Genomic DNA, 23,586 nt, shown 5'->3' on the forward strand with positions numbered 1-23,586 from the left:
ACAGAAGCCTGGCCAGGCTGACACCAGCCTTGGCAAGAGCGGTGAGGTGTGCAGTCAACAGAGAATCAAACTGTGACAGTAGAGTTAGCACACTGACAGAAAATAGATGTTTTTAGGGTTTTTTTCGAGTAGAGGGAGGCGTCCATCTGATTTGAGTCAGAGCAGCTCAGCGTTATGTGTGGGTGGCTGCCAGAAGGGGCAGTTTTCTCATTTTGTTTTCCTCTCTTTCCCCTAAACAGTGGTCACATGAGTGAATCAACTCACCGGGCCAACAAAAAACTATGTCTTTTCTTTCTATCACTGTCAGAATTTCCTGCTGGATTCCCATGCTGGGCTGACTCACCCGAGCTGTGGGGTCACTGGAGCTGCCACAGGAAGCCCAGAGTGGTGCTGGGGTGATGTGATGTTCTGCCAGATGGATGTAACCCCTGTTCAGTCACTGGTGGGCTTGCATGCAATGAGATGTAAGAGTCAATGGCTCCCTTCATCTGCAATGGAGAAGAACTACTGGAGAAAAATAGTGTGTGAAAATAAATATAGATCCTATTGTGGCTTACAGATCCTCTAAATGGTTTGCAGTGCTCTTCAAAACTGAGCAGTTGACAGAAGCAGGGATGGGTTATTAAAAGCAGGCGTAGATAGGACAATCGGAAAGATCCCTGATCACTTCTGTCAGGCTGAGGGAAGAGCTGGGTGACCCACTGCGGGGCTGGGGTTGTGTCCAGCACCTGAGCTGGGCTCTGCCATGGAGCCCCTCAGCGGTGCCCCAGGGCACTCCGGCCTCACCGGGATTTCCCTGAGGTGATCCCCGCCTCTGTCACCTCTGCCTAACTCAGTGGTGACACTGAGTGAGATGTGCAGAGTGCTCATGTGGCACCACGCCTGCCTGTCAATGTTCACCAGTGCTGGATGGAGCCAATCCCCCAACAGCAGCCGTCAGGCTCTTGGCCTGGTGTTGTTCCCTGTCCCGTGACAATGGAGGAGGACACTGGAGGGTAACTGGCACAGCTGGACCTGACTCCATGGAGACACTTGCTGTGTATCTTGTAGGGGCAGCACCCAGCCCCCAGTGCCTGCAGGACACCCCACGGCCAGCACACGTGGCCTTGGGGGGCCCCGGCTCCCACCCTGAGGTGGCTCCTGCAGCCCAACACCCACTGCCACCCCTGTCCCAAGGGGATCCCTTGTCCTGCCCCGCAGAGCCCCACAAAGCCATGTGCCCCCACAGCCATGTACTCCATATCCATGCCCCCCCACAGCCATGTCCCCACATCCACATCCCCACATCCATGTCCCTTAGAGCCATGTCCCCACACCCATGTCCCCCCATATCCATGTCCCCACACCCATGTCCCCACATCCATGTCCCTTAGACCCATGTCCCCCACACCCCTGTCTCCACACCCCTGTCCCCACACCCATGTCCCCCACACCCCTGTCCCCACACCCGTGTCCCCCCATATCCATGTCCCCCACACCCCTGTCCCCACACCCGTGTCCCCCCATATCCATGTCCCCCACACCCCTGTCCCCACACCCGTGTCCCCCCATATCCATGTCCCCCACACCCCTGTCCCCACACCCGTGTCCCCCCATATCCATGTCCCCCACACCCCTGTCCCCACACCCGTGTCCCCCCATATCCATGTCCCCCACACCCCTGTCCCCACACCCATGTCGTCCCCCACGTGCTCCCCCGCCCCTGCCCCGCCCCCTGCCCCTCCCGCCTAAGCCCCGCCCCCTCTGACCCCGCCCCCGCCCCCTCGCGACACCCCTCTCTTCCGGCGCGGGCGCGTGCCGCGCCGCCGTCACTTCCGCGCCCGCCCCGCCCCGCCCCGCCCAGCGCGGCCGGCGCGTGCAGCCGGTTGGCGGCCGATCCGCTCGCGCCTCGCGAGGCAGCCGCGCGCGGCGGGCGGGGTGGGGGGGGGAGCGCCGGTCCCGCGCCGGTCCCGCGCCCGCCCCGCCGGCGATGGGGCTGCGCTGAGGCCGCCGGTGAGTGGGGCCGCGGGGCCGCGGGCACGGCACGGCCCGGCCCGGCCCGGCAGGTGAGGGAGGGTCCGCGGGCCTCCGGCGGCGCCCGCAATCTCCGCCGCGCCGGGCGCGGCACGGCCGCCCGCAGCGCCCTTCAGCCGCGCCGGCCGCTCCTCAGCCCGCGGCGGCTCCCGCGGGGCGGCCCGGCCCGGCGCGGGCGCGGGGCTTGTGGCGGGGCCGGTGCCGCGGAGCGGGTCCCGGGGCTGCGGCGCGCGTGGCCGGCAGCGCGGGCGCCCGGCGTGTCGCGGCCGCCGGGGTCCGGACACGTGCGGCGCTGGCCCGGAGGCCGGGCCGCCCCCCCGCCTTGCCCCGGGGCCGCGCCGGGCTGTCCGGGCCCCCTGGGCACTCGGGCAGCTCTCCCGTGCCGCTTCTTTCCTCCTCTCAGCCCGGCCCCCCGTTCTGCCGGCGGTCCCGGTTACCGAGGAGCGCGCGTTCCGGCGCCCGGGCACACGTCAGCGTGTTCTGCAGTGGCGGGGTCGGTGGGGAGTGCTGGTGATCGTGTAGCGAAGAGAAACTTTCGCAGCCCGCGATGAGGACTCAGTGCGTCTCATCCTTTTTTCAGCACATGAGTCAGTGCATTGTGCTGCTGCTGACAGAGGTTACAGAGCGCTTCCATCCGCTGAGCTATGGAGCCGGGATCTCGCACTGCGAGCACCTCTGACAGCCACTGCGTCATCCCCGAGAGGAGGCCTGTTTATGCCTGTTCAGGGATAAAGGGCTGCTAGGTGAATTGAACACTAAGAACCTTAACAGAATTGATACTGAAGGTGAAGATAAACTTGAGCATCTACAGTACTGGTAGCTGAAAGCTTGATGCCACCATCAGTGCTCTGGCTTGCCTGCTGGGATCAGTGTATCCCTGCAGGTGCTGTAGTTGGAAGAGACTTTTGGGAGTCCTTCAGGAAGCTGAGATAGCATAGCCTCCAGCAGTGGGAGATGTTAAGTCTAAACTGTTCTAACATGAGTGCTGATAGTTGTCTGGCCACGCTGGCTGGCTGCTTCCTCCTCTGAGGTTGCTGAGTTAGAATTCATTAATGTGTTTTCTTTGCAGTATGCGCTCACTGCAATTGTATGGTGTTTTCTTAGCAGGGGCAATCAAGATTATGTTTCATTTAGCCTATTCATTACTTTGACTGTTTTTTTTTTTTTTGTTCTAGGTGACTCAGCTGTTGTATGTATGAGATTTGTCCACACACTGGCTCTTCAGACAGGTTAGTAATATTTTTCAGCCATCAGTTCCATCATGTTTGAAAGAATTCCTGCTTTTACCTTTTCTTAAAATTTTGTACAACACCGTTACATCCTGTAGAATATTGATTTTCTTGACCTTGTGAGAAACAGCTTTTTTGGCTTAATTTAAGTTCACTCTGTGGTGTGAGTGTGGTCCTCATAAACTTAATGTCCCTGTATCAGTGTCATGAGTGACAGCAGTGTATCTTTATTACACATATGTTGAGGAAATGTTTGTCTTGGTATTTGGCATGACACTGATGGCTACCTACTGCTGCTTTTGTTAGCTGCTTTTTCTTGTTGGCTTATTACAAGTACAGTTTCACAAAGTTTAAAGAAAATATACTGTGTAAACTTTGAACTGTACAATTGACTTGGAAATTGGTTGGTAAGAAACGTACGATTAACATGACTTAGTGAAACAAAAATGTCATCCATTGTTGGTGTAGTCACCTGTGGGAAAGAAGGCTTCTGGCTACACCGAATGCTCCAGTGTGAGCACCTAGGTCAGCTGTGAAAAACTGATGTGCCCCAAGGTTATAGATTTTTTAAGTGCTTCAGAAAATGAGTAAGAGAGATCTTTTTGTCCGCTTTGGTTTTGGGCAAGGCTGACTGTCTGTGACACAAGGATGTGTAAGCAGTGAAAGGGGTCTGAGCAGTTCTGCAAACTCCAGCAGAGCTGCTGGACAGCAGCTGCTGCCTTCCCAAATGCCTCCCGGGAGCAGTGGGGCTGTTCCAAGCTCTGCTTGGTGTCTTCTGTAGTGTTGTCTAGACTTTGAGCTTGTTTTGCTCTCCCCACTAACATTTTTTGTTAGTTGTCTTCTAGGATCAGGCATCTGTTCCTGCATTTGTTTTTCATTTCTTGCTGGTCTGTGGAGGACCTCATGGCATTGGTAGGCACTAATTCATCCCTAACCTGGAGAGAGGGGGGTGAAAGCTCCCAGCTGCCTGGTCAGGAAGCTCACAGTGCCTGCAAGGGAGCGTGGGGGCTGCCTAGCCGGAAGGGAAGTTGCATCATGATGTCTGAGTGATTGAGAAACTTTGTGATTCAGTCCTCTTCTACTCCTTTGCCATGTGACAGGCATGGCACATCAGACAAGCTATTTTGCTGTGTTCCTAATAAATGATTTAAAAAGAAGGAAATAAGTGTCTGTGTTGACATGGAACCCTAAGATTATATTATCTTATTTGCCTTGAGGAGGTACTATCCTGTTGTTTTCTGTGTGGAGTATAAAACAGCCAATAAGACATTGATTTGCTGTGAGATGAAGACAAATTCCATTTATTCTGTGGAAGTAAAATACCTTTATGTTGTTAAAGCCAGGTCCAAGTAGAGTATCCAGGTCATAGAGGAAATCGGTGGTAGAACTGGGAACTGACATGGAAAGGCCAGGTTTTCATCAAGCATTTTGACCATTGCACCCTTGTTCCTTTTTCTGGAAACATTCAGATAGCGTTTGCTTTATTTCTGTAAACAACAGAAATCTGCAGCAGGGGATTACTCTCACTTAGCTTGTCCCAGGTCTGTTGTAGAAATTATTCTGTTGTGATAAATGCCTCTGTTGAGTGCTGTGCTTAAGCATCTTCAACTGCAGACCAGGGAGCATGGTTGTAACACCTTCCTTATTTACTGTCTGTGGGGTAGACACACAATGGATGCCAGCATCACAAAGTCACCCCAGGACAGAACTGATGGTAGCTGGCATGGACAGAAGATGTGTCATTCCTTTGTTGCCTTGTGAAACAAAGTCCTTTACCTAAATCTTCTAAAACTCTTGAGTTTTGGAAATTAGGAAGAAAGGGTTTCCTTGGATTTAATTTACTCAGTGCCCAAACCTTATCAATGTAATGTGAACATGAGTGTTCTGCCATTTGTGTTCAGGCTCATCTCTTGAATGTCTGCAAGAGTTGCCTTGGAGAACAGGGCTTGTATTTAAGTGCAGGTTTTTTTGGACAGGGATTACTGGTCTCCACAGCATGGCATCTACTGTGGTCAAACCTACTTTGGGTCTGAAGTCATGTTGTTGTGCAGATAAGTAGTTTTTGTGGGCTTTCAGTGGCAAAAAACCTCCCAGCATTCTGACTAGTGTTTGGATATGGTTGTGGTTAGCATGAGAAAGTTCATACAAGACAAATCCTAGTTCAAAAATCCTAATTTTACAAGAAAACATTGAAAAAAATGTTTTAAATAACAGTAATGCTAAAATGTTTCCCTTTCACTGTTACACAATGAGCTAAAAATAGTTTTCATTCATAAAAAAGCTGCTTCCTTTGTTAAATAATCTGCATAGCAGAGAACAAAAGTTCATTTTGTAGTAAACTGTAGCTGTATTATAGCTCCAAGTCTGACACCTTTATTCCTGATTGAAATAAGACTGTAAACTTGAATTTTTGGTGGCTGAAAAGCAGGCTTGAATAAAAAAGGATAGATGATTCACAATTCCTGTTCAGGAGCTATGGATGTGATCTGCACAGAAAGCTGAAGTTTTGTGTCTTGCAGCTCCTTTTCTATAATTTCTGCACCATCTTCATGGAGTGCTGTGCAGGGGTTGGGATTGGGAAGGGGTCTCCTTGGCTGGGGAATCTTGCTGATTGCTCTGAAGTGGTACAGTGTCAATCACATTCATAATCCTATCAAACTTAGCAGAATTAGCTGCATTTGCATTCATTCTGTATTTTCATTTTTTCATTGTGTGTTTTTCATTTGAAAGAATTTGGCTTTTTTTTTTTTTGTGCTTCTGCTTTATTAGAATTGTGACGTTGCATTGTTCATCTTAAAACAGCTCTTTAGATATGGTAGTAGAACTGGTGGCAAGTCCCTTACTTTTTAGTTGGATAGAGATTTTTTATGTGGTATTTAAGACTAAAAGATCATTCTTCAAAATCAAAATACACAGCTCTTTTTTTTGACCTTTAGTGAAGTTATATGGCAGTGATATTTTCAGTTTAGAGGTTACATGCAGTAACAAAAATGGCAGCTCCTTCAGATTTTATTCTAGCTAGAAGATGTCACAATGAAAGGTGATAAATGGCAATGGCTGTGAAATTACAGCTGATTCTTTTAAAGGATGGGAGAACAGTGTAATGAGAAGGGTTTTGAGAAACAGTAGTAAGAGCAGCTTAACTGACTTGGGATGCAAGAAGAAACTATGTGTAGAATGTGAAATTGAGTCACGTTGTGAAGAACATATGAAAAAGACAAGTAGGGGCAGATACCACAAAGGCTATGGTGCAAATGGAGTGGCAAGTAGCAAGAGGCACAAAAGTCAGCTACCTGTAAAAGTAGTAGGGAGATTGGGAAATGTAGTAGGGAAGAAGTAGATTGGGAAGTAGTAGTAGGAAGATTGGGAAATGTAGTAGGGAAGAAATAGATTGGGAAGTAGTAGTAGGAAGATTGGGAAATGCCTCACTTGGTTTGGTGGGGAGTGCATGTGTCTGCAGGAGGTGCAGAAATCTGAAGGGCTTAGTGCCTCTTTTGCTTGTCTTTCACATAGTGTCACGCAGGTGCTTAATCTTATGAATATTTGTGACAAGGTAATATTTTACACTACAACATACTTCCACTAGATGTTTCTGTGTCAAATGGCCCTGACAAGTTTCACTGCACAATTCTTAAAACTGCTCCAAAATATTATCTAGAACTACTCAGAAGTACTAGAAGACTGGCAAAGGATGAGTCTTCAGACAGTTACAGAGAAGAGCCAAGGAAGATGAGTTACAGTCTGACAGTTCAGTTTGTCCCAGTTTTTTCCATCAGTTGAGATTAATAAGCAAACATTCTATTTTCAACTGCTTGGAACACACAGCATCATGAACTGATTTGTGGGAAAAGTAATTGTGTCTGAAGTTTTGATACCTTTTTACTGCAGAGCGGAAGGCTCAGTGGCTATAGCAGAAGCAGTGGAGGTTTAGTCTCCTGAATTGATTGATTTAAAAAGGTTTTCCTTATTTTAATGGCCTCATAAGTAAATGGAGGCATGATCTGGGGGTAGATGATCCTATCTGGAGAACTGTAATTAACAATTCGGTGTTAAAATGAGAAGTTATGTTGAAGGATTCTGTCCTGGGTCCTGGCCTTTAATGAAAATATTAGTCAGCTGGCTGATTAAATGTGCTTATTAAATTCTCAGGGACTGTGTTGGAGGACATGATAAGAGTTCAAAATAACCTGAAAAAATAGCACAGCATTCAATAGGGGCAAATGCAAATACTGCACTTAGGCAGGAATTGCCAGCTGTTGAAATGCAGGGTGAAGAATAACTGGTTAGCTACTAGAAAAAGGACCTGGGGGTGTACGGGATCACAAGTTGAACATGAGTCAGTGTCATGCTGTTTTGCAGAAAAGGCAAATATCTTACTGGGATGTTTAAACAGGAGTATTGTCTGAGAGACGTAAGGTTTGAATCCATTGGCTTTATTTGCTGTTGATGTACAGTCTGTGCAGACAGCATCTGTTTTGGGTGCCAAGATTCGAGAAGAATTTGGACCACTTGGAAGGAGTTCAGAGTAGAGAAATGAGAGTAATCAGAGTTCTAGGAAACAACTTCATAAATGTGGAAGAAAATCCAAGTTATTTTGGCAAGAGATGAGGAGTTTAGGGGGAATGTAAGAGATTTCAAGTATTTAAAAGATTTGTAAGAAGGAAATGCTATTTTCAGTGGCCATGATGAGCAGGTTGAAGTGGGATTAACTTTCATCACATGAAACACCAATTAAGTTTTCAACATTTCTCACAGTTAACGTAGAACTTTAGAATTCTTTACTTGTGGCCATGAGGAACAAGTTTGTGTGTTTAGAAAGAATGGTATATGGTTTAGGTTGGAGAATAGACTAAACTCACTATCAATGTCCCTTTCATCTCATTTTATAAGATTCTAGTTTTGGTTGTTGTTAAATTTGAGCCAGTGAGGGAGAAATAGGTGGGATTCTTTTTGTCAATCTCTTGGTTGTGTCATGTGGGTGTAGATCTTGTACAGGTTGAAATGGTTAGAGCTGTGGTGCTTGTATTGGTTTGGAAACACACAGTGTTTTGGATTACTTCCTTCCCTTGGATGCTGCCTCCTGCAAATGGGGCGAGTTTTCTTGTGCTGTCAGATCTTCTAAACCTCCATGGTGGAGGTACTGCATGTTAGCCATGTCTGTGTGAGTTAAACATAGCAGAGCACTGATGAATTTCCATGCATTCTAGTAGTCTTGGTAGCTCTCAGATACTGCTTTAGCTTCAGGTGATAGTCTTACAATGTGTCTCATCCTTAGTTACAAAGGTCCACCTTTGGCTTTGAGGATCTCTTTGCAGTTCCCATACTGTGGTGTATTCACTGCTGCAGGGATCCTCACTGAGTGAGGATGGACCCATTGCAAAGTGGAAGGTCCACTGTGAGTACAGCCGTGCTATTTTATATATCATTGTTTTTATGCTCTGTTATCATCGCTTTTGATTGTCTGCAGTAGACTGCATGGCAAAACAAAGGATCCAGCTAATCCTTCTATTTCAGCAATTGATTTGTGATGTAACTGCAATGTGTGAAAACACTTCAATTAATCCTGTGCATTTCGCTGGCATATCACGTCTCCAAATCATAGAAGAAAAGAACAGTTCCCTCATGAACTCTGCCCTTCAGATCTGCTATGGTGTTTAACATCAACAATAGCAAGAGCTTATTTTCTGGAGGCTGCATTTAGTGCAGCAGTAGATAGCAGTAGCTGAAAGGTCAATGACAGGGATAATGTTTGGCCTCCGGTGGGAAGATTGTACAGCTGAGTTGCATTACCTGCCTGACTTTACCTTTACCCTGTAATAATATTTATTGAACTGTTTAACTTTTACAGGTTAATCTCCTGAAAAGTCCTATTACTGTTGGCTAGAGATTTTTTTTCTCTGAGCAGAGGGGTAATTTTCCTTACCTCTGTTTCTCAAACAGGGGATCTATTTTTATCATACAGGCATGGAGGGTTCTAAACATATCTGCTGTTGTCACTAAGTTGTGAAAGCTTGATCCAATGTCCAGTGAATTCAGAGGGTTGTTCCACTGGCTTGAGTGGTCTTTGGCTGAGGGTGCTGCTGTCTGAAAGTGGTGCCTCTGTCACTAGAGCAGTACTCCAGATCTGACAAGCCAGCAAAAAGTTCTTTTCAGACCAACTGGTAATTCAAACGGAAACATAAAAGGGCTGTCAAATGTGCAGTCTTGCAGAGTGCATTCTTTAGATTAACCCTATCTTCAGTTCATCCATTTAGTGAGGACCTCGAAACCCTAAGAGCTTGAGAGAGTGTCCTGACATTATTTTCCTGCATCATAGCCATGCTTTATTGCTAGAGGCAGCCTACTGAGCCTTAATACTGGCAATATTGAAGAGTTATGTTGTGGTAAGGGGTAATGGTGTTGAGTCCAATTCAGACAGCCAGACTTCAAATGCCAGCAGTGTATGGATGAAACACAGCTTCTGCTGTGTTACTGTTGTGATGGCCTTCAACTGCTTGAGTGAGATCAACCTGTGGTGAAGGGCTTGTATCTGGAGCAGAGGCAGATGTAATGTGAGTGAACTGGAGCACTTGGAAAACCATTGTTGTGCAGTCTAAGTTGGTTGAAAGTGTACTTGTGCTCCTAACTTCTTAATTTTCCTTAGTTCATCTACAAAGTTTTATTTTTGGTAGCAATATAATTTGCATTTTTTATGAACTTGTCTTCTCCAGCAGAAATAACTTTAGTAATGAACAGGCAAAAATAAGAACACACAAATTTCACCACACAAATTGCACGCCTTTTGTAGGGTGAGAGCACAATGGAAAATAACTTACAGTTTTGTCACCTGACAGAGTCCTTACTCAGTAGTGTGCAGATGGATTTGTCCTTATAGCACTCTTCCTTCTGCCACCCTTTCCATTACCCTGCAAAATCTCTTCCCCAGAGTGGTACAGGTTTTTTAAGCAGGGAGACTGTTGGCATGATTGCATTCTGAGCATGTATTATGGAGGACTTGTATGCCTTAAGCTGGTACTGGTGTGCTGGCAGCATTTGTAACCCCAGTTCTCATCCTGTGGTGATTTCAGTAGTGACTGTCTGGTGTGTTAAGTAGTGGCTGTCTCTGCTGGAGATGCTGTTCCACATAAGTCCATTGCTGCAATAGGTCATAGAAGTCCTTGGCTCTGGTTTCTATGAGCAAGAGCAGAGTATTTTGAATTAGTGTAGTCTGCACCTTGCATTTGGAACAAATGTATAGTCTCAGTTTCCTGCTTGCTGTCATCCTCTGCTGGCTTAAATGCCTGTGAAGAAATAGTATCTTAAATGCCAGAATTGTCTGTGTAGCTGAAGTCTGATAACACTTGTATGTACCATTGATGGGTGTGGTAGCAGAACTCTTGCAGCTTTACAGTCAAGTCAGTAGTGCTGGTTGATGAGGTACTGTCAGCAGAAAAATGTATTGGGTTGACAATATTTTGGTGTGCACTCTCAGAAAATACTTTTTGTTGGCCTAGCTTAATTGAGGTAGTTCACCTTTTGTAAGGCTCACTTATTTTGGAGACTAATTTTTGGTAGTGCAGACATTGTGCTATATGCAGAGAGTTTGCTAAGTTTGTGAGGCAGTATCTTATGGTGAATCATCTGTGTGGTGTTTTGCTCTATCCTTCCATCTTACCTTTGCTGGATTCCTGAAGAGTGTGTTTTATATCTGTGTGTCCCTCTATCAGAGAACATCCTCATTCTTTGGTTACTAATTTTGATTTTAGCTAGCTTAGCATTTTTCAATTTTGAAAGTGTGGTAGTATACAGCTATGAAAAAGAGCTTGGTACCTATAACATCAGCCTGAAAGATAGTGAAAACATAGTAACTGATGGCTGATTCCTTTCTTAGTGTCCCATAGAAATGAGGTATGTTCAGAGCTTCAATCTTTTTCAAAACTTTTTTTATTATTTTACTTCTATTCAGATTAAGTAGTTGTTTGGCAGTTTGCTTTTCTGAATGCTGTAGGCAAGGAGAAACCAGAGTGCATGTTCATAAAGCTAATAGATTGAGGGTCAAAGTAATGAATCCTCTGTGAATTCAGGAGTTCTTTGCAGGATGATGGCAAGCTTAAAATGTGCCACAAAATAGTTTTAAAAACCCCAGGAAAAATCCACTCAGTAAAAAATAAGGTGATATTTGGCTCATGAAACTCTTGAACTACAAGTCCCTGGGACTGAAGACTGTGCATTGGGCAGCATCATTATGTGACTGTCTCTGTGCTGTCTCCTTGACTGCAGGGGAAATGCACATTTGATCTGACCTTTCTGGCCCATTGTTTTGTTGCTCTATTAGCCTTCAGCCCAGCTTTCTGTTCTTCCATGCCCCTGATACATAGAGTATGGAGTTGAAGCTACTTGGGCATTTAGTATAAGTGAAATTATCGCAATCCTCAGTGGTACTTTAGGAAGCTGACCCCTGTTTTCACCTAACATTTATGAAAAAGCAAGGGTGAAGGGGGAAAGCTGGGTCGAGCATCTGGACTAGAGCTATCTGGGAAGAGGATACTTCTGAATATTTGGCTTGACAGTGGTGATATTTCAGTTAGTGAGGTCAATGCTTGAGGAAAAAGCACTCCTTGATACACTCCACATACTTGAAACATTTCAGTCTTGCTTTTAAGGAAACTTTCCTCCTGAGGGGGGAGAAGATGGATACAGTTACACCTCTTAATACTGTTACAAAAATTTTTATAGCTAGGAAAGAAAGAAAAGTTCTAAAAAAGTTATTTCAAACAGAGGTAAAAATATTGCTCTAGACAAGATATGTTAGGGCAGAATTTCTCCTTTAAGGTAAGTTTGCAGGATAAAAGTTAACTGTAAATGGACTGATAAGCAAAAGCTATTACTTTTGGGAGAAGCAAGATCCAAGACCTTTGTTGATAGGTGTTAGGACTGAGAAGATTGCAGCAGTTGAAGGGATATCCCTTGTCAGATTTTTGCAATCTGTTTCCATTATACAGGAGAAGTCTCCCACTGCTGATGCTGTGGAAGTCATTCCCAAGGGGCACAGAAGCACTGAATAGTGTCATTTAAACAGAGCTATTTAAGGCAATGATGAAATGTATTGTACTAGGATGTGGGGAAATAATTTAATTTCATGGATTGTAGAAGCCCTTCTCTGAAATACAGCTGTTTACTAAATCTCTGAAGCTTTTCTGGGTTTGTAGGACTGTTGTGAATGACTGGGACATGGTAGCTAGGTGGATGTGGGCCAAGGTTTATGTTACAGGCATGGAGTTAAATGTTACAGTCCTGTATGTCTGTTCTCTTCCTGTCTTTGTCAAACTTTTTTTCATGGAAACAGGGAGTGCAACTTTTCCCCCTTGATTTTTTCGTCTTGCCTCATATGGTAGTTCTGAGCATAAATGAATCATTTTCAGGAGTTAAGCTGTCAGGTTCTATAAATGCCTGTGCATAAAAAATTGTCCTGTACAGCAGTTCAGTCTTGGAATGGAACTTGTTTGCAGATTTTTGTGTTACAGTTACTGTAATTTGAGATCAAAACAAATAAATTGTCATATGTGACGTCTTAAATTGAATCTATACAGTTTTTGAACGTTAATATTTAGTGTTGTTATATGATGTTTAGAGTTTTAACAGTTTCTGTCATGCACAGTATTTCTATTGATTGACAAGTTTGCACATGAGCTTTTTCCTTGAAGTGTTTCTGATCTAAGTTAAGTGAATGTACCACATACTTCAAAATTTGTGTCAATTTATTATGGCTATTTTAAAAATTTGTGCTTTCAGTAAACAGTAGAACCCCCGGTTTAATGTATAGATTTTCTTCCCGAATACGTTTTTAAAAATTAGTACAATTTGGTGTATAATTAGTACAATCTGTTATTCAGGAATATATTCTTGTGTTGTGTACTTTTAGTAGTTACATAGTTGAACTTTAGAATATCTAAGCTTTGACTTCAGGAAACTGAAGAAATACTGCTGCTTTGTCTGGGAATGCTTTGCTGAAAGCAGTGAAAGGTACTAAGTCATAATTAGGATGGGAAAGGAAGATGTGAAAGCCAATTGCTTGCTTACGATGAGTGTGACTGCTGTAGCCATAGCTGTATGGCAGTGTATGTGCTTCTGAGGAAACAAAAGTTAAATGTCTAAACTTTCCTCTAAAGTTCATCTCTTGTGATTAGTCTAGTTGTGCTTGATGATCTCCTTGCAGATGAAGTGAAATTTGATTCAAATGTTCTTATGTTAACCTCAAAAATATTTTCCAAGAATTTAAGAGGAAGAGGAAAAAAAGTCATTGCCTCCTTTTATTGAGCATCCATACTACAAAAGCAAATATATCCCAGGAAGCAGATACTCTACATTGCACAATAAGGCGGCAGCCACACAGGAAAGGTTGGGCTCTTGGCACAGCCCCTAAGGGGAAATGCTTCCTTGAAAGGACCCATTGTTGCTGGGTCTGGGTCTTCAGACTCCCAGTTCTGCACTAGAATGGCTGTGGGTCTTTTGGTGCTGGGATGGGGCATCTTTGCCATCCCCGTTATCTAACCAGAATAGCCTTGGTTGTTCAATCACATAGAAGGGCTGAGTAAAGTTCACACCTCATGTGAAAATAAAAGTGTCTTTGGAAGCAGCCTCAGTGCTCAGCTTGAGAGCTCATGCTGGGTGTAATGGCGCCATGCCTTACTCAAGATACTTGGAAAGTTTAACTTTCTCTTCCAAGAACAAACAAAACATAGTCCGTGAATTCTAACCCAAATGTCCGGTATACTCTTCCAAGAGAGAAAAGAACTAATAAGCATCCAAATAAATGTATGCTTTGTTGGATTCCCTGACTGTGGGACAGGTCTTCTTTCCCTCATGGCAGAATGGTAAGAGATCCAAAAATCTGAAAGGAAATGGGTAAAGACTCTGTTTCTGTGAGCCTGAGAGTGGGAACAGGCTTTGGGTGATTGTGATTTTTGGTGCTTGGTTTTCAATTTAAAACGTTCATTAATGTGCATAGCTGCTGCTTGAAGTAAGATAAGTGAGGTGGTGGGAAGGTAAGGTAAATGCTTGACTAATTGTCCTTGAGATGACCAACAGCTTTCCTAAATTCTCTTCCAACATATCTCCAACTTCTTCATTGCTGCTATATTAATAAAAAAATTCTTAAGTAGTCTGAAAAGAATGATCTGAAGACCAGTTAGAAAGTAAGTTTTGAGTGTAGTATTGGCTATAGTACTTCGTTATCATGATGAATTGACAGACTGAGTTTATTGTTAGATGTAGAATTATCTTTCCTTAATGTAGCCTGTACTCTACTATAAACATTGCAATTGCTCTTACAGCCTGCAAAAAGTATACTTTACAAAGAATACACTCTACAAATGTAAATACAATTTTGGTTTGGTGATTGTTGGATACAATGGTCTTCCTTAAGCCTAAACACAGAAACAAAAGCTTGTATTATAACAGAAAGCCTAAGATGGGAAGTGATAAAATAGGTATTGAGTGGAGGGCTTTGTTAAAATTTAGCTCGTGTACTTGTAAAATTTCCATGTATTCATTAAACTATTATGTCATTCTTATTGTTAGAGCTTGGTAGTTGACTAAAGTGTTAAGCTTTGTTTGTAGTACAAATTATAACCTTAACTCCTTTCAAAATGCAGTTGAAGGATTTTTGATCTTCCATAGTTATTTTAGTTTGTATGTCTTACCCGAGCATCTGTTGTACATTATGTGGATGAGTTAGTATTTAAGGGTTCAGCTGCAAGGTACTGAAGAGCTGTAAACTGCATTAGCTCCCATTTCTGTAAGGTGCATTTCTTAGGTGAGGCTGCCTCTCGAGCATCTCTTGTGTTGATGAACCACATGCTTGTAAAAATACAGATATGTTCAAATAATACTGAAAGCTTTGCAAGTGCATTACATGTGTAAGTTCATGGTAATGCATATTGAAGTAAAAGTCATAATCTTTTGGTTTTGACAGTCACAAAAATGTGATAGCCCCAGGCCTTTGGCTAAGTCATGTGTCACCTGTAAAGGGATCTGCTTGAGTTTCAGGGTGGTCTTTGAGTGACATGGGTTTTATGTTTTGGGGACAGGAACAGAGGCTCTCTCATGTGGGGTCAGGCTTGCAGGTGGTGTGAGATGTCTCTGGCATTGTGCTGCTGCTCAGACATGGATCTTTCCAAGTCCAGGTGTAGCAAAATCCATCCGGCACACACTCTGGTCCTGGGTACCTGCAACAGTGAAGCAGAATCAGAGAAGCAGAAATGGAGAGTGCAGGCATCCCTGTATACAGAAGCTCCTTGGAGACTGAGAATCCAAAAAGAACAACTCAGAATCTCTTTCCTCAAAGGATGTACAGAGACTAATGCTGAATCCTGATTACAGACTGTTTGGTGACAAGATGTCATGAGGTGCATTTTAGCAGGACTTTCTTATAGCCATTTAAATATATTTCAAGATTTTTAATTGCAAATGTATTAAAGTGGTCATTCTTTCATTCTCACTGGCTGCAGATTCTGCTTATCTTATTTCAAAAGTTGCCAGTGGAGAAAATTTAGGAAATAATACATTATTTTTATAGATGCTAAAGTAGGGTATCTTATGTAAAAGAGAAGGACTGGAAAGTAAATACAGGACTTACATCCAAGACACCGTGGGCAGAAATTTTGATTCCATCCCTTGCAAGCTGGAAATGTTGTGTCCAAATTTGCTTTTTTGGTGATTGATTTTTAGCATGTGCAGCATATTATGAAATATATTCTGAGAAGAATGTGCTTGTAGATATTTTATAATCTTTTTTCTTAGCCTTGTATCAAGGAAAATATTTATTTCCTTGTGTCAAGGAAAATGAACTGCCATCCCTTTCTCCTGATCAACTGTTCAACCTGATCTCCTGATCAACCCTTTCTCCTGGTCAACTGTTGCCCAGGCTGAGTTTTCATCTTTCCTAAGAAGTCGGATGTATTTTTGGATGGAATATTTTCTTAGAAGATACATTCATTCCTATTCCTGTCCCGTTACAGCTCTTCCAGTTTGAGCGTTTCTTCAGTTTTAATTTCTTTACTGCTGGTATGGCAGAGATGGAGCATTAGCTGGTGTTTTATGTATGTGTAGCAGTTCTTTTACCTCCATTTTGGGCCCATTGCATGAATCCCAAAAACTTTCACTATAATGTTTGGCAAAAATGGACTGTTTGGTAGATGATCTCAGTGTGTGTGAATCTCATGGTACTGTAACAAGAATAAGCCCTAGTGGTAAACATTGCCTTTGTAAGGTCTGTTCCCTTGTAGGGTTGATTTCTTCTTGGGGTAAATTGTTGAAAGTATGGCTCTAAAGTGCAGAAATTCTGAATTTCTGAGTAACTAAATAAAGTTTTGTTTTCAAGTTGCAAAAAACCCCCTTTTTTCCCCCTGTGTTTTGGCAGCTAGTTGGGATACAGTTGAAGATGTTGACTTTCAAGGTGTTTTTTATTCAGAAATTTGAAAGGCTTTTCATGACATTGAGCTATTTAGAAACTTTATTTTAATAACAGAGGTGTAAGGTGGCTCTTAGTGGAGGATGTACTTCTTGTAAATAAGTTCTGAAAGAGGAGTTTTAGTCCTTTAGTGGCCTGTTTGGACCCGGGAGAGCCTGGTGAGTCACTTGCTAGGACAGTAGCTCAGATGTCAGGAATGGGAATTGTGTTTGATTGTTTTCTCGACAGGTCAGTCAGGTTTTTTTGTTATTAATTTTCTTCCTGTATTAGTTTACTTAGTTTGATTTATTTATTGAGAATAATTACATAGGGTGCTGAGGAAGATTTACTTGTATTAATCTTTGCACAGAGGTGAATTTGAAGTTTGGCCTCTCGTGTGTCTCACTTTTTCTGTCTGCCTTGCTGCGTCTCTTGGTTTGCCTTTTGTGCTCGTACCAAAGCAGAGCTGGTTGAGCCTTGCCTTGTACAGGAAAGTACCTTGTTTCAATGATGTTCAGGTGGTGACAAAGTTCACTTTCTTCGCTTTGTAGCTCTCAGTCTCTAAAGGCAGTCTGATCTGGTGTGTGTGATTGCTTCATTACGCTCTGTGATAAACTGCAAAATGCTGAGAGTGAGAAACGCGTGCATTTCTGACCCGCTGCCTTCAGCTCCTCAGAATGAATGCTGTTGTCTCCACTCACAAGCGCTGTAAATACAAGGAAGGGTTTGGTCAGAAGCATAGATGCTTTTAGCTGGGCAGATAGTATCAGGGCTTGTGCACAGCCCTGCGAGTGTCTGCAGCTCCTGGGGAGGCATTTGTTGTTTGAATAGAAGGAGCTGGACCGGGCGGCTGATGCCTGGAAGCGCAGCCTCCGCGCCAGCCCGGCCACAGTCTTGCAATTGTTCGGCCACTCTGGAGGGAAGAGGAAAAAAAAAAAGCATTCCAAGCAGTGCCAAATTTTCTTTGATATGTTAATCTTTTGATAACAGTTTGAAAAGCCCTTGGAGACTTTTTTTAGATTTTAGACAAAATAGTTCATTTGTCAGGACTTCCCTTGTAGATAGGGTCTCCGTTATTAAGAACTGCCTCGCTAACTCATGGTAACAAAAGCAAGTGCAGAGGACAGCTGCTGGACTGCTCATTGGTAAGAGAAACTATTAGTTATCACAGGACTTTTTACAAAAATCTGAAGAGAATAAAGTAGGGAGCATTTAAGATAAAAATGTGGAAGTTTACTCACGTATTTTAAGCAGACAGATGATAAGAGCATAAGCAAAATTAATAACTCGATATTTTTTTCTATGTATCCATACATGGATTTTATTAAAGACTTCAGCTTTAAAAATATTTTTAATCTGAGAAATCTGGGGTTTAAATTACTCTGTGGTTGAAGGAGATATCAAAAGTTTCTTCTTTTGGAGCTGTAATTTGTCCAGACTTTAAAAATTTTCTCTTGAAGCTATGAAACTGCCACTTATATTGAAAAACTGGAAGAATAAACAGATGGCAACAACATGTGTATTATTTAGTTTTTAAGGTTTGTGGAATTTGGACAAATGTTGAAGGCAACAAAGGGAAGATTGTCTTTGCTTCCCACCCCAAAAATCAAACTCTAAGGGTAAAATTTGCACTGAAGTAGTTTACTAGTTATGCCAGCTGTTAGAAAACTGACTTGAGGTAAGCCAGTAGTCCTTTGAAAGTGTGCCTTTCAGAAATCTTCAGGTGTACTGATGGAGACTTGCTCTGGTGCTTTTAGAACAATTTCATTATTAAATGTGCCATGACTTCACTTGCACCTCTTACACTGTTGCTACAAATGTTTGTTACTTGCAAATATTTTGGTACAATTGCTTGGTATCCTAGTCTAGTCAGGACAGATGAACAAATATGGAGTGGTGCATTGAAAATTGAAAAAAGTGCATTGTTTTCTTCATTGTGAGGGATGCATATAGTTTTAAGCTCTGTACACTGCTGTAATTTCTTCAGTGATCCAATTTGTGATTTATTTTATCTTCAAAATAGTATCAACTTAAATCTGAAGCTGCAGGTGCTGCAGCTGTTCACACAACTGCACACCCTTCAGGACAGTAACAAATTGGAAATGCTGTTCAACTTAATTTTTATGTACTGTGTTTTGCAGAGTTTCAGATTTACTGTTTAAGCTTGTGACTCAAATGTATGCTCTTAGAAGTACTTTGAGTTCAGACACTGTTCAGCTGATCTCTAGACCATTTGTTAAATTTATACCTACGTTGTTACAAAATGTTGCAAGAGATTTTATTCTCTGAATCTCAGTGGCACGCTACCTTTTCTTATACAGACCTTTTTGATATTTCCTGCTCTCTGACTCTAGAATATGCTTAGCTATACAATAGCAATGCAATAAGTAAAAATTATGAGTGGAGTGATAGTAACTTTCAGCATTTCCATTGGTTATAATTCTTCTTTCTTTAAAAGGTTGTTATTTTCAATTTGTTCAAAGGGGCAGAGGATTTCTCTGGCTATTCACTCCAGGGCCAGAGAGGGGCTGAGTGGCAGTGTATAATGTGCATCAGAGGCACATTACGTTTGGATATTCCCGTGTTCATATTGCTTATTGCAAGTGGATTTCCACCTCACTTCAATTTGAGTACTAGTAAAATGTCATACTCTCTGGAAAGACCAAGGTTTATATTTAAATCTTTAATTTAAGGTTTAAAGTAGTGAAATGTTTAATTCCCCATCATTATAGCAGGAAGGAAGTAAAACTCAAATGCAGATTGCTAAAGTCTCCTCTGAATTGGTAAGGTTTATTCAGTCTGACCCAGCAGCCTGAAGTCACCCAAGGAGGCAGCACCATGTGGTGGTGTTCAGCCCCAGCTTTCAGCAGGACAGTGGGACAGAGACCAAAGAACTTAGCCATTTGAACTCGTGGTGACATGCTTGGGCTGAGGGTGTGCCAGAAGAGATATGATAGGAGGGAAAGTGCAGTTCTTTGTTGTGGAAAAGGAATAATTTTCATGACCCATCAACGTAGAAAATATTTCTATAATGCTTTTTAAGTTTAGAGATTTGAATTGGACTTTAATATGGAAAATTACCAGCAGTATGTGTTATGTAGAGAACGTGTGTTAGTTGAAGGTTGTTCAGTAAATGAGTCTGTATAAAATAATGCAGATGGAGCTAATGATGTGAGTCAGAAATAGCCTCCTAATTCTCCTCATGTATTCCGTGTCTGATTCTACCCAGCTGTTCAAAGAGCTTACTGAATCACAGGAATTATTGCGAGTGCTGAGATTTCCTTTCATACTTCTTCAGACCCACAACCTGATGTTCCTACCCATTGCCTAAATGGAGACAATTACACTTCTCTCTCACACTGCCATGGTGTCCCATAAGGTCCCTGTGCTGACATATTGGCCAAATGGAAATCTCAGTTGAGATCCATCGATCTGGAAGCTATTTGCATTTATTTTTCTGCCTGGTGCTTTCCTGTATCAACTTCCTTCTTGGTATGTCCATCAAGGTTGGAGAGTTGTCTGCAGGACCTTTTTTGATGTTACTGTACATCATAGCAGGGAAGTGTGTGCTTAAACATTTAAGAACAGACTAGCTTAAGTATGATTAACCTAATAATTCTTTCCTGGACCTGTGGACTCTATTAAGAGTATAATTCTGTAAATACACAGAACATTTTCTGGCTGCATGACTTCTTGGTTGAAAATGTGATTTGTAAGGTGTGCATGAAGTTGTTTGATGTAATTAATTCAAAGATTGTCCTCAGGAACTTTCTTAGCAGTCCTGTGTAGATTTAGGACAGATTTTAACTGGTTCTATGTATATCTTATCTTTCCCAGGATAGAAAGCTCCTTGTTTAAGAAAAGTGGCAGTTTGAATGAAAGTGTGGTTTAGAACTTGAATGACTTGTGTGGCTTAATTTCCAAATAAATCTGCAGTAAAATTATAGTATAGCTATAGAAAAATTTTAGCTTAACAAGTCAGGGGAAGTGTGAGCTGATGTTCCAATCAAAGGAGGCAGTTGTTGCCAAGTTAGCTTCCTTCCATTCAGAGCAAAATGCCAACTGTATCAATTTATGAAGTACTGAGCTTCTTCTCACTTGAGACTCAGCTTTGTGCTGTGATGCAGTTCTCTCCTTTGCGTGTATGTTTCTTCTACTAGGACCTTATTTGGCAGTGGGAATAGATTGCTGAGGAGATCCAGTTTTGGGTAGCAAAAGAAACCTTTCCTGTTGGGTTCCTGCTTCATTTATTGGGTTAAGTGGGAAGGAGTTGGTAGTGGCAGAAAACACGTGTGGATGTGATGCTGTAGATAAGCTGCAGGAGATGGGAGGAGGGACCCTTTGTAGCTGGCATTGCTGGTGAATGTAAGTGCATGGATCCAGGGGCTGGCTTTGAGAGGATCTGACTTGTAATCTGGTGATTTGGTTTGTGGAAATGCTGGGGAGTTAAAGGCAGAGAAGTTGGTAGTGATTGTATTTATTGTGCTACCTAATGCTAATAACAGCCTGAAGAAGGACAATTAGAGGAGCTGCTTGTGCTGTGACTTAATACTTGAGGACTGGTTATAAGCTGTGGTAGTAAGTGCTGTCTTCTGAGAGATTTATGTATGTGCAGTAAATAAAATTGAAAGCTGTACTTTGTCAGTGCAGAGAATTATAGTTAGTCTGTGTCTTTGCAGGTGAGCACTGGTTATTTAGTGATTTTAATTGTGGTAGTTTTTTGTTCCTGTGCATTAATTATAAGTTGTGTACAATTAACATGTACAGGAGTGCCCAAAATGAAGGTTAGATGCAGTTTTAATTTCAAAAATTTGGCTTTTTGACATGGTACTTTTGATTTTTCTTGCTTATGTGATGAGGAAAGTTCTGATAAGCCTCACTGTATTTAGCTCCCAAAAGTTCACCCCTTTTGGAGTAGGGATCTGTGTGCACTACATTCATCTTGTAGACAGTGCCATATTTTTTCCATGCCTTTTCTTATTCATGAAAATTGTGATCATAATCTGTCCTCAAAGCACCTCTCAAGATTAGCAACTGTGAGAGATTTTGATACAAATTGAATAGTAGAGGAACTGGAAAGAAGGGGAAAGAGTGACCAAAAAGCATCTCTTGATTTAGAAGTAGTAAGCTGTGGACTAAATGTTTTTAAGCAGGTATGTATTCTGCTCAGTTGGGAAGTGTAGATCTCAGGGGTACTGTGCCTTTCCTCTTGAAGATAGCCTGACTTGTGAGAGTATCTGATTGGACCTATTACATATAGAGTGATACAAATGTGTAATATTAACCTACTTTTAAGAATTTTTTTTACAGGATTAATTGATATTTCCATCATGAAGCTTGTAGAATGTACCAAAAACTGCTTGCTGCATGTAAAATGTAGCCAAGTTAAATTGGTACAAGCTTCTTCCTCCTCTTTTAAAGCCTGATGTTTCTGCAGTATTTCACTCATATTCATCTGATGTTCGATCATAAAGCTTTATAGACCTCCTTGGATAGTTACTTCTAGAAACTAGTAGCAGTGCAAATTGAAGATAAATATTAATATTGGGTCAGTGTTGTGTTTTGTATATGTACTTACCAAAAGTAACTTGAAAAGCCACCTGAAACATAGATGTAAAATCAGTAATGTTGCTTCCATTTTTAATTCTTGTCTTGTTGAAGGTCTTCCATATCTCAAGTCGAGAAGTTCCATATCATACTAAACATGGAGAAAGAAGAAAAGAAATATGTCAATAAAGCAGAGGAAGATGAGATGGTAATGAATTCTGTTAATCTGTTTTTATACAATGAAAGAAACACATTTTCAGGGTTTTCTGCTTAAAGGGGGCATATTACATTGGGAAGTGGATTGTCTCTGTTTAAATCAATTTAGCAATTTTATAAGATTATCCTTGGCAGTATTTTTTGGTATTAAGAAATTAGTCTTGGGATACGAAGGGTTTTTTTGGTAAGGTCAGTAGTCCAATAGATAACACATTTTGGTGCTTAACATTTCTACTTTTACACAGGAAAATGGAAACAAAATGAGTTGTGTTTTGGTTTTTTTTTTTATTATTACCATTATTTTGTTGTTCTTTGGTTAGTTGGGGTTTCTTCTCTCCAAATCCTGAAGATTTTTTTTTGTATTTTAAAACAGGTTAATGCTTCATAATGTGATTCAAAGCAGTAAGCTTTGACAGGAAAGTACTTACAGCTAATCTTTCCATTTCTAGCCCATTTGGGGTTCATAGGGATTTTTCTAGTCCACTTGGTATATATAGGGATTTTTGTTTCCAAAAATGATAGGTTTCTGTGAAACTGAAGTTCTTGTTCTGTCCTTGTCCACCCTGCTAAGAAAAGTAATTCTTCACTAGACAGCTCTAATACAGAAAGTAAGCAAATGCATCTTGGAGCAGGAGGTGCTTACGGCCCGATCACTAAAGTAAATATTTTTTTGAGGAAATAATTTTATTTTCTCCTAAAAAGAAGCATTAAGTTCTCTCACCATCTTTCATTCTCCTATTTTTATTGCTGAAGTGTGTTTTTGAGGTAAGAGAGAATGGGCTTTATTTCTGCTTTTTGTCATCATAGAAGGTGGCAAACCAAACTTGAAAAGCCTTTTCTTAGGAAAGGAGTTTAAACAATTTCTGACACTGTTTAATGAAAAGTGAAAAAAACCCCAAGAAGTTCATGTCAGTATGAACAATGGGTGGGACTCAATGGGAAACTTCATTACCCTTTTACAGCAGGAAATATAATCTAATGATGTCATGTGAAACTCAGGAATGTAACCGTGTCCAGTAAATCACTAAATTATTTTCTGTTCCTGGCTGTCATCAAGTTAACTTGGTGCTTGCACACTGAATACTTGGGGGTTTTTTCATGGGAGAAGGATTTTTTTAACTGGTGCAAGTTACAGGACCTTAGAGTGTGGCT

The 23,586-nt window shown here is 42.0% G+C and overlaps 1 protein-coding gene across 5 annotated transcripts in view; it reads left to right on the top strand.

Annotated features, from left to right (window-relative positions):
* Positions 1-1,824: 1,824 nt before the first annotated feature.
* ATP13A3 (ATPase 13A3) overlaps positions 1,825-23,586 on the top strand; it is a 56,350-nt gene continuing 34,588 nt past the window's right edge. Inside the window, exons 1-3 of one of the 5 annotated variants that reach the window (XM_038145621.1) lie at positions 1,825-2,045; positions 3,189-3,242; positions 22,333-22,426. In XM_038145621.1, coding sequence (XP_038001549.1) covers positions 3,205-3,242; positions 22,333-22,426 — 132 coding nt within the window. In that variant the 5' untranslated portion in view covers positions 1,825-2,045; positions 3,189-3,204. Of the gene's footprint in view, positions 2,046-2,310; positions 2,757-3,188; positions 3,243-16,192; positions 17,817-22,332; positions 22,427-23,586 lie in introns of those variants that run through there. The other 4 variants (XM_038145620.1, XM_038145622.1, XM_038145623.1 and 1 more) reach the window with 4 other exon arrangements.

The sequence above is a fragment of the Motacilla alba genome, chromosome 9 (assembly GCF_015832195.1).
Source record: "Motacilla alba alba isolate MOTALB_02 chromosome 9, Motacilla_alba_V1.0_pri, whole genome shotgun sequence".
Taxonomy (NCBI): Eukaryota; Metazoa; Chordata; class Aves; order Passeriformes; family Motacillidae; genus Motacilla; species Motacilla alba.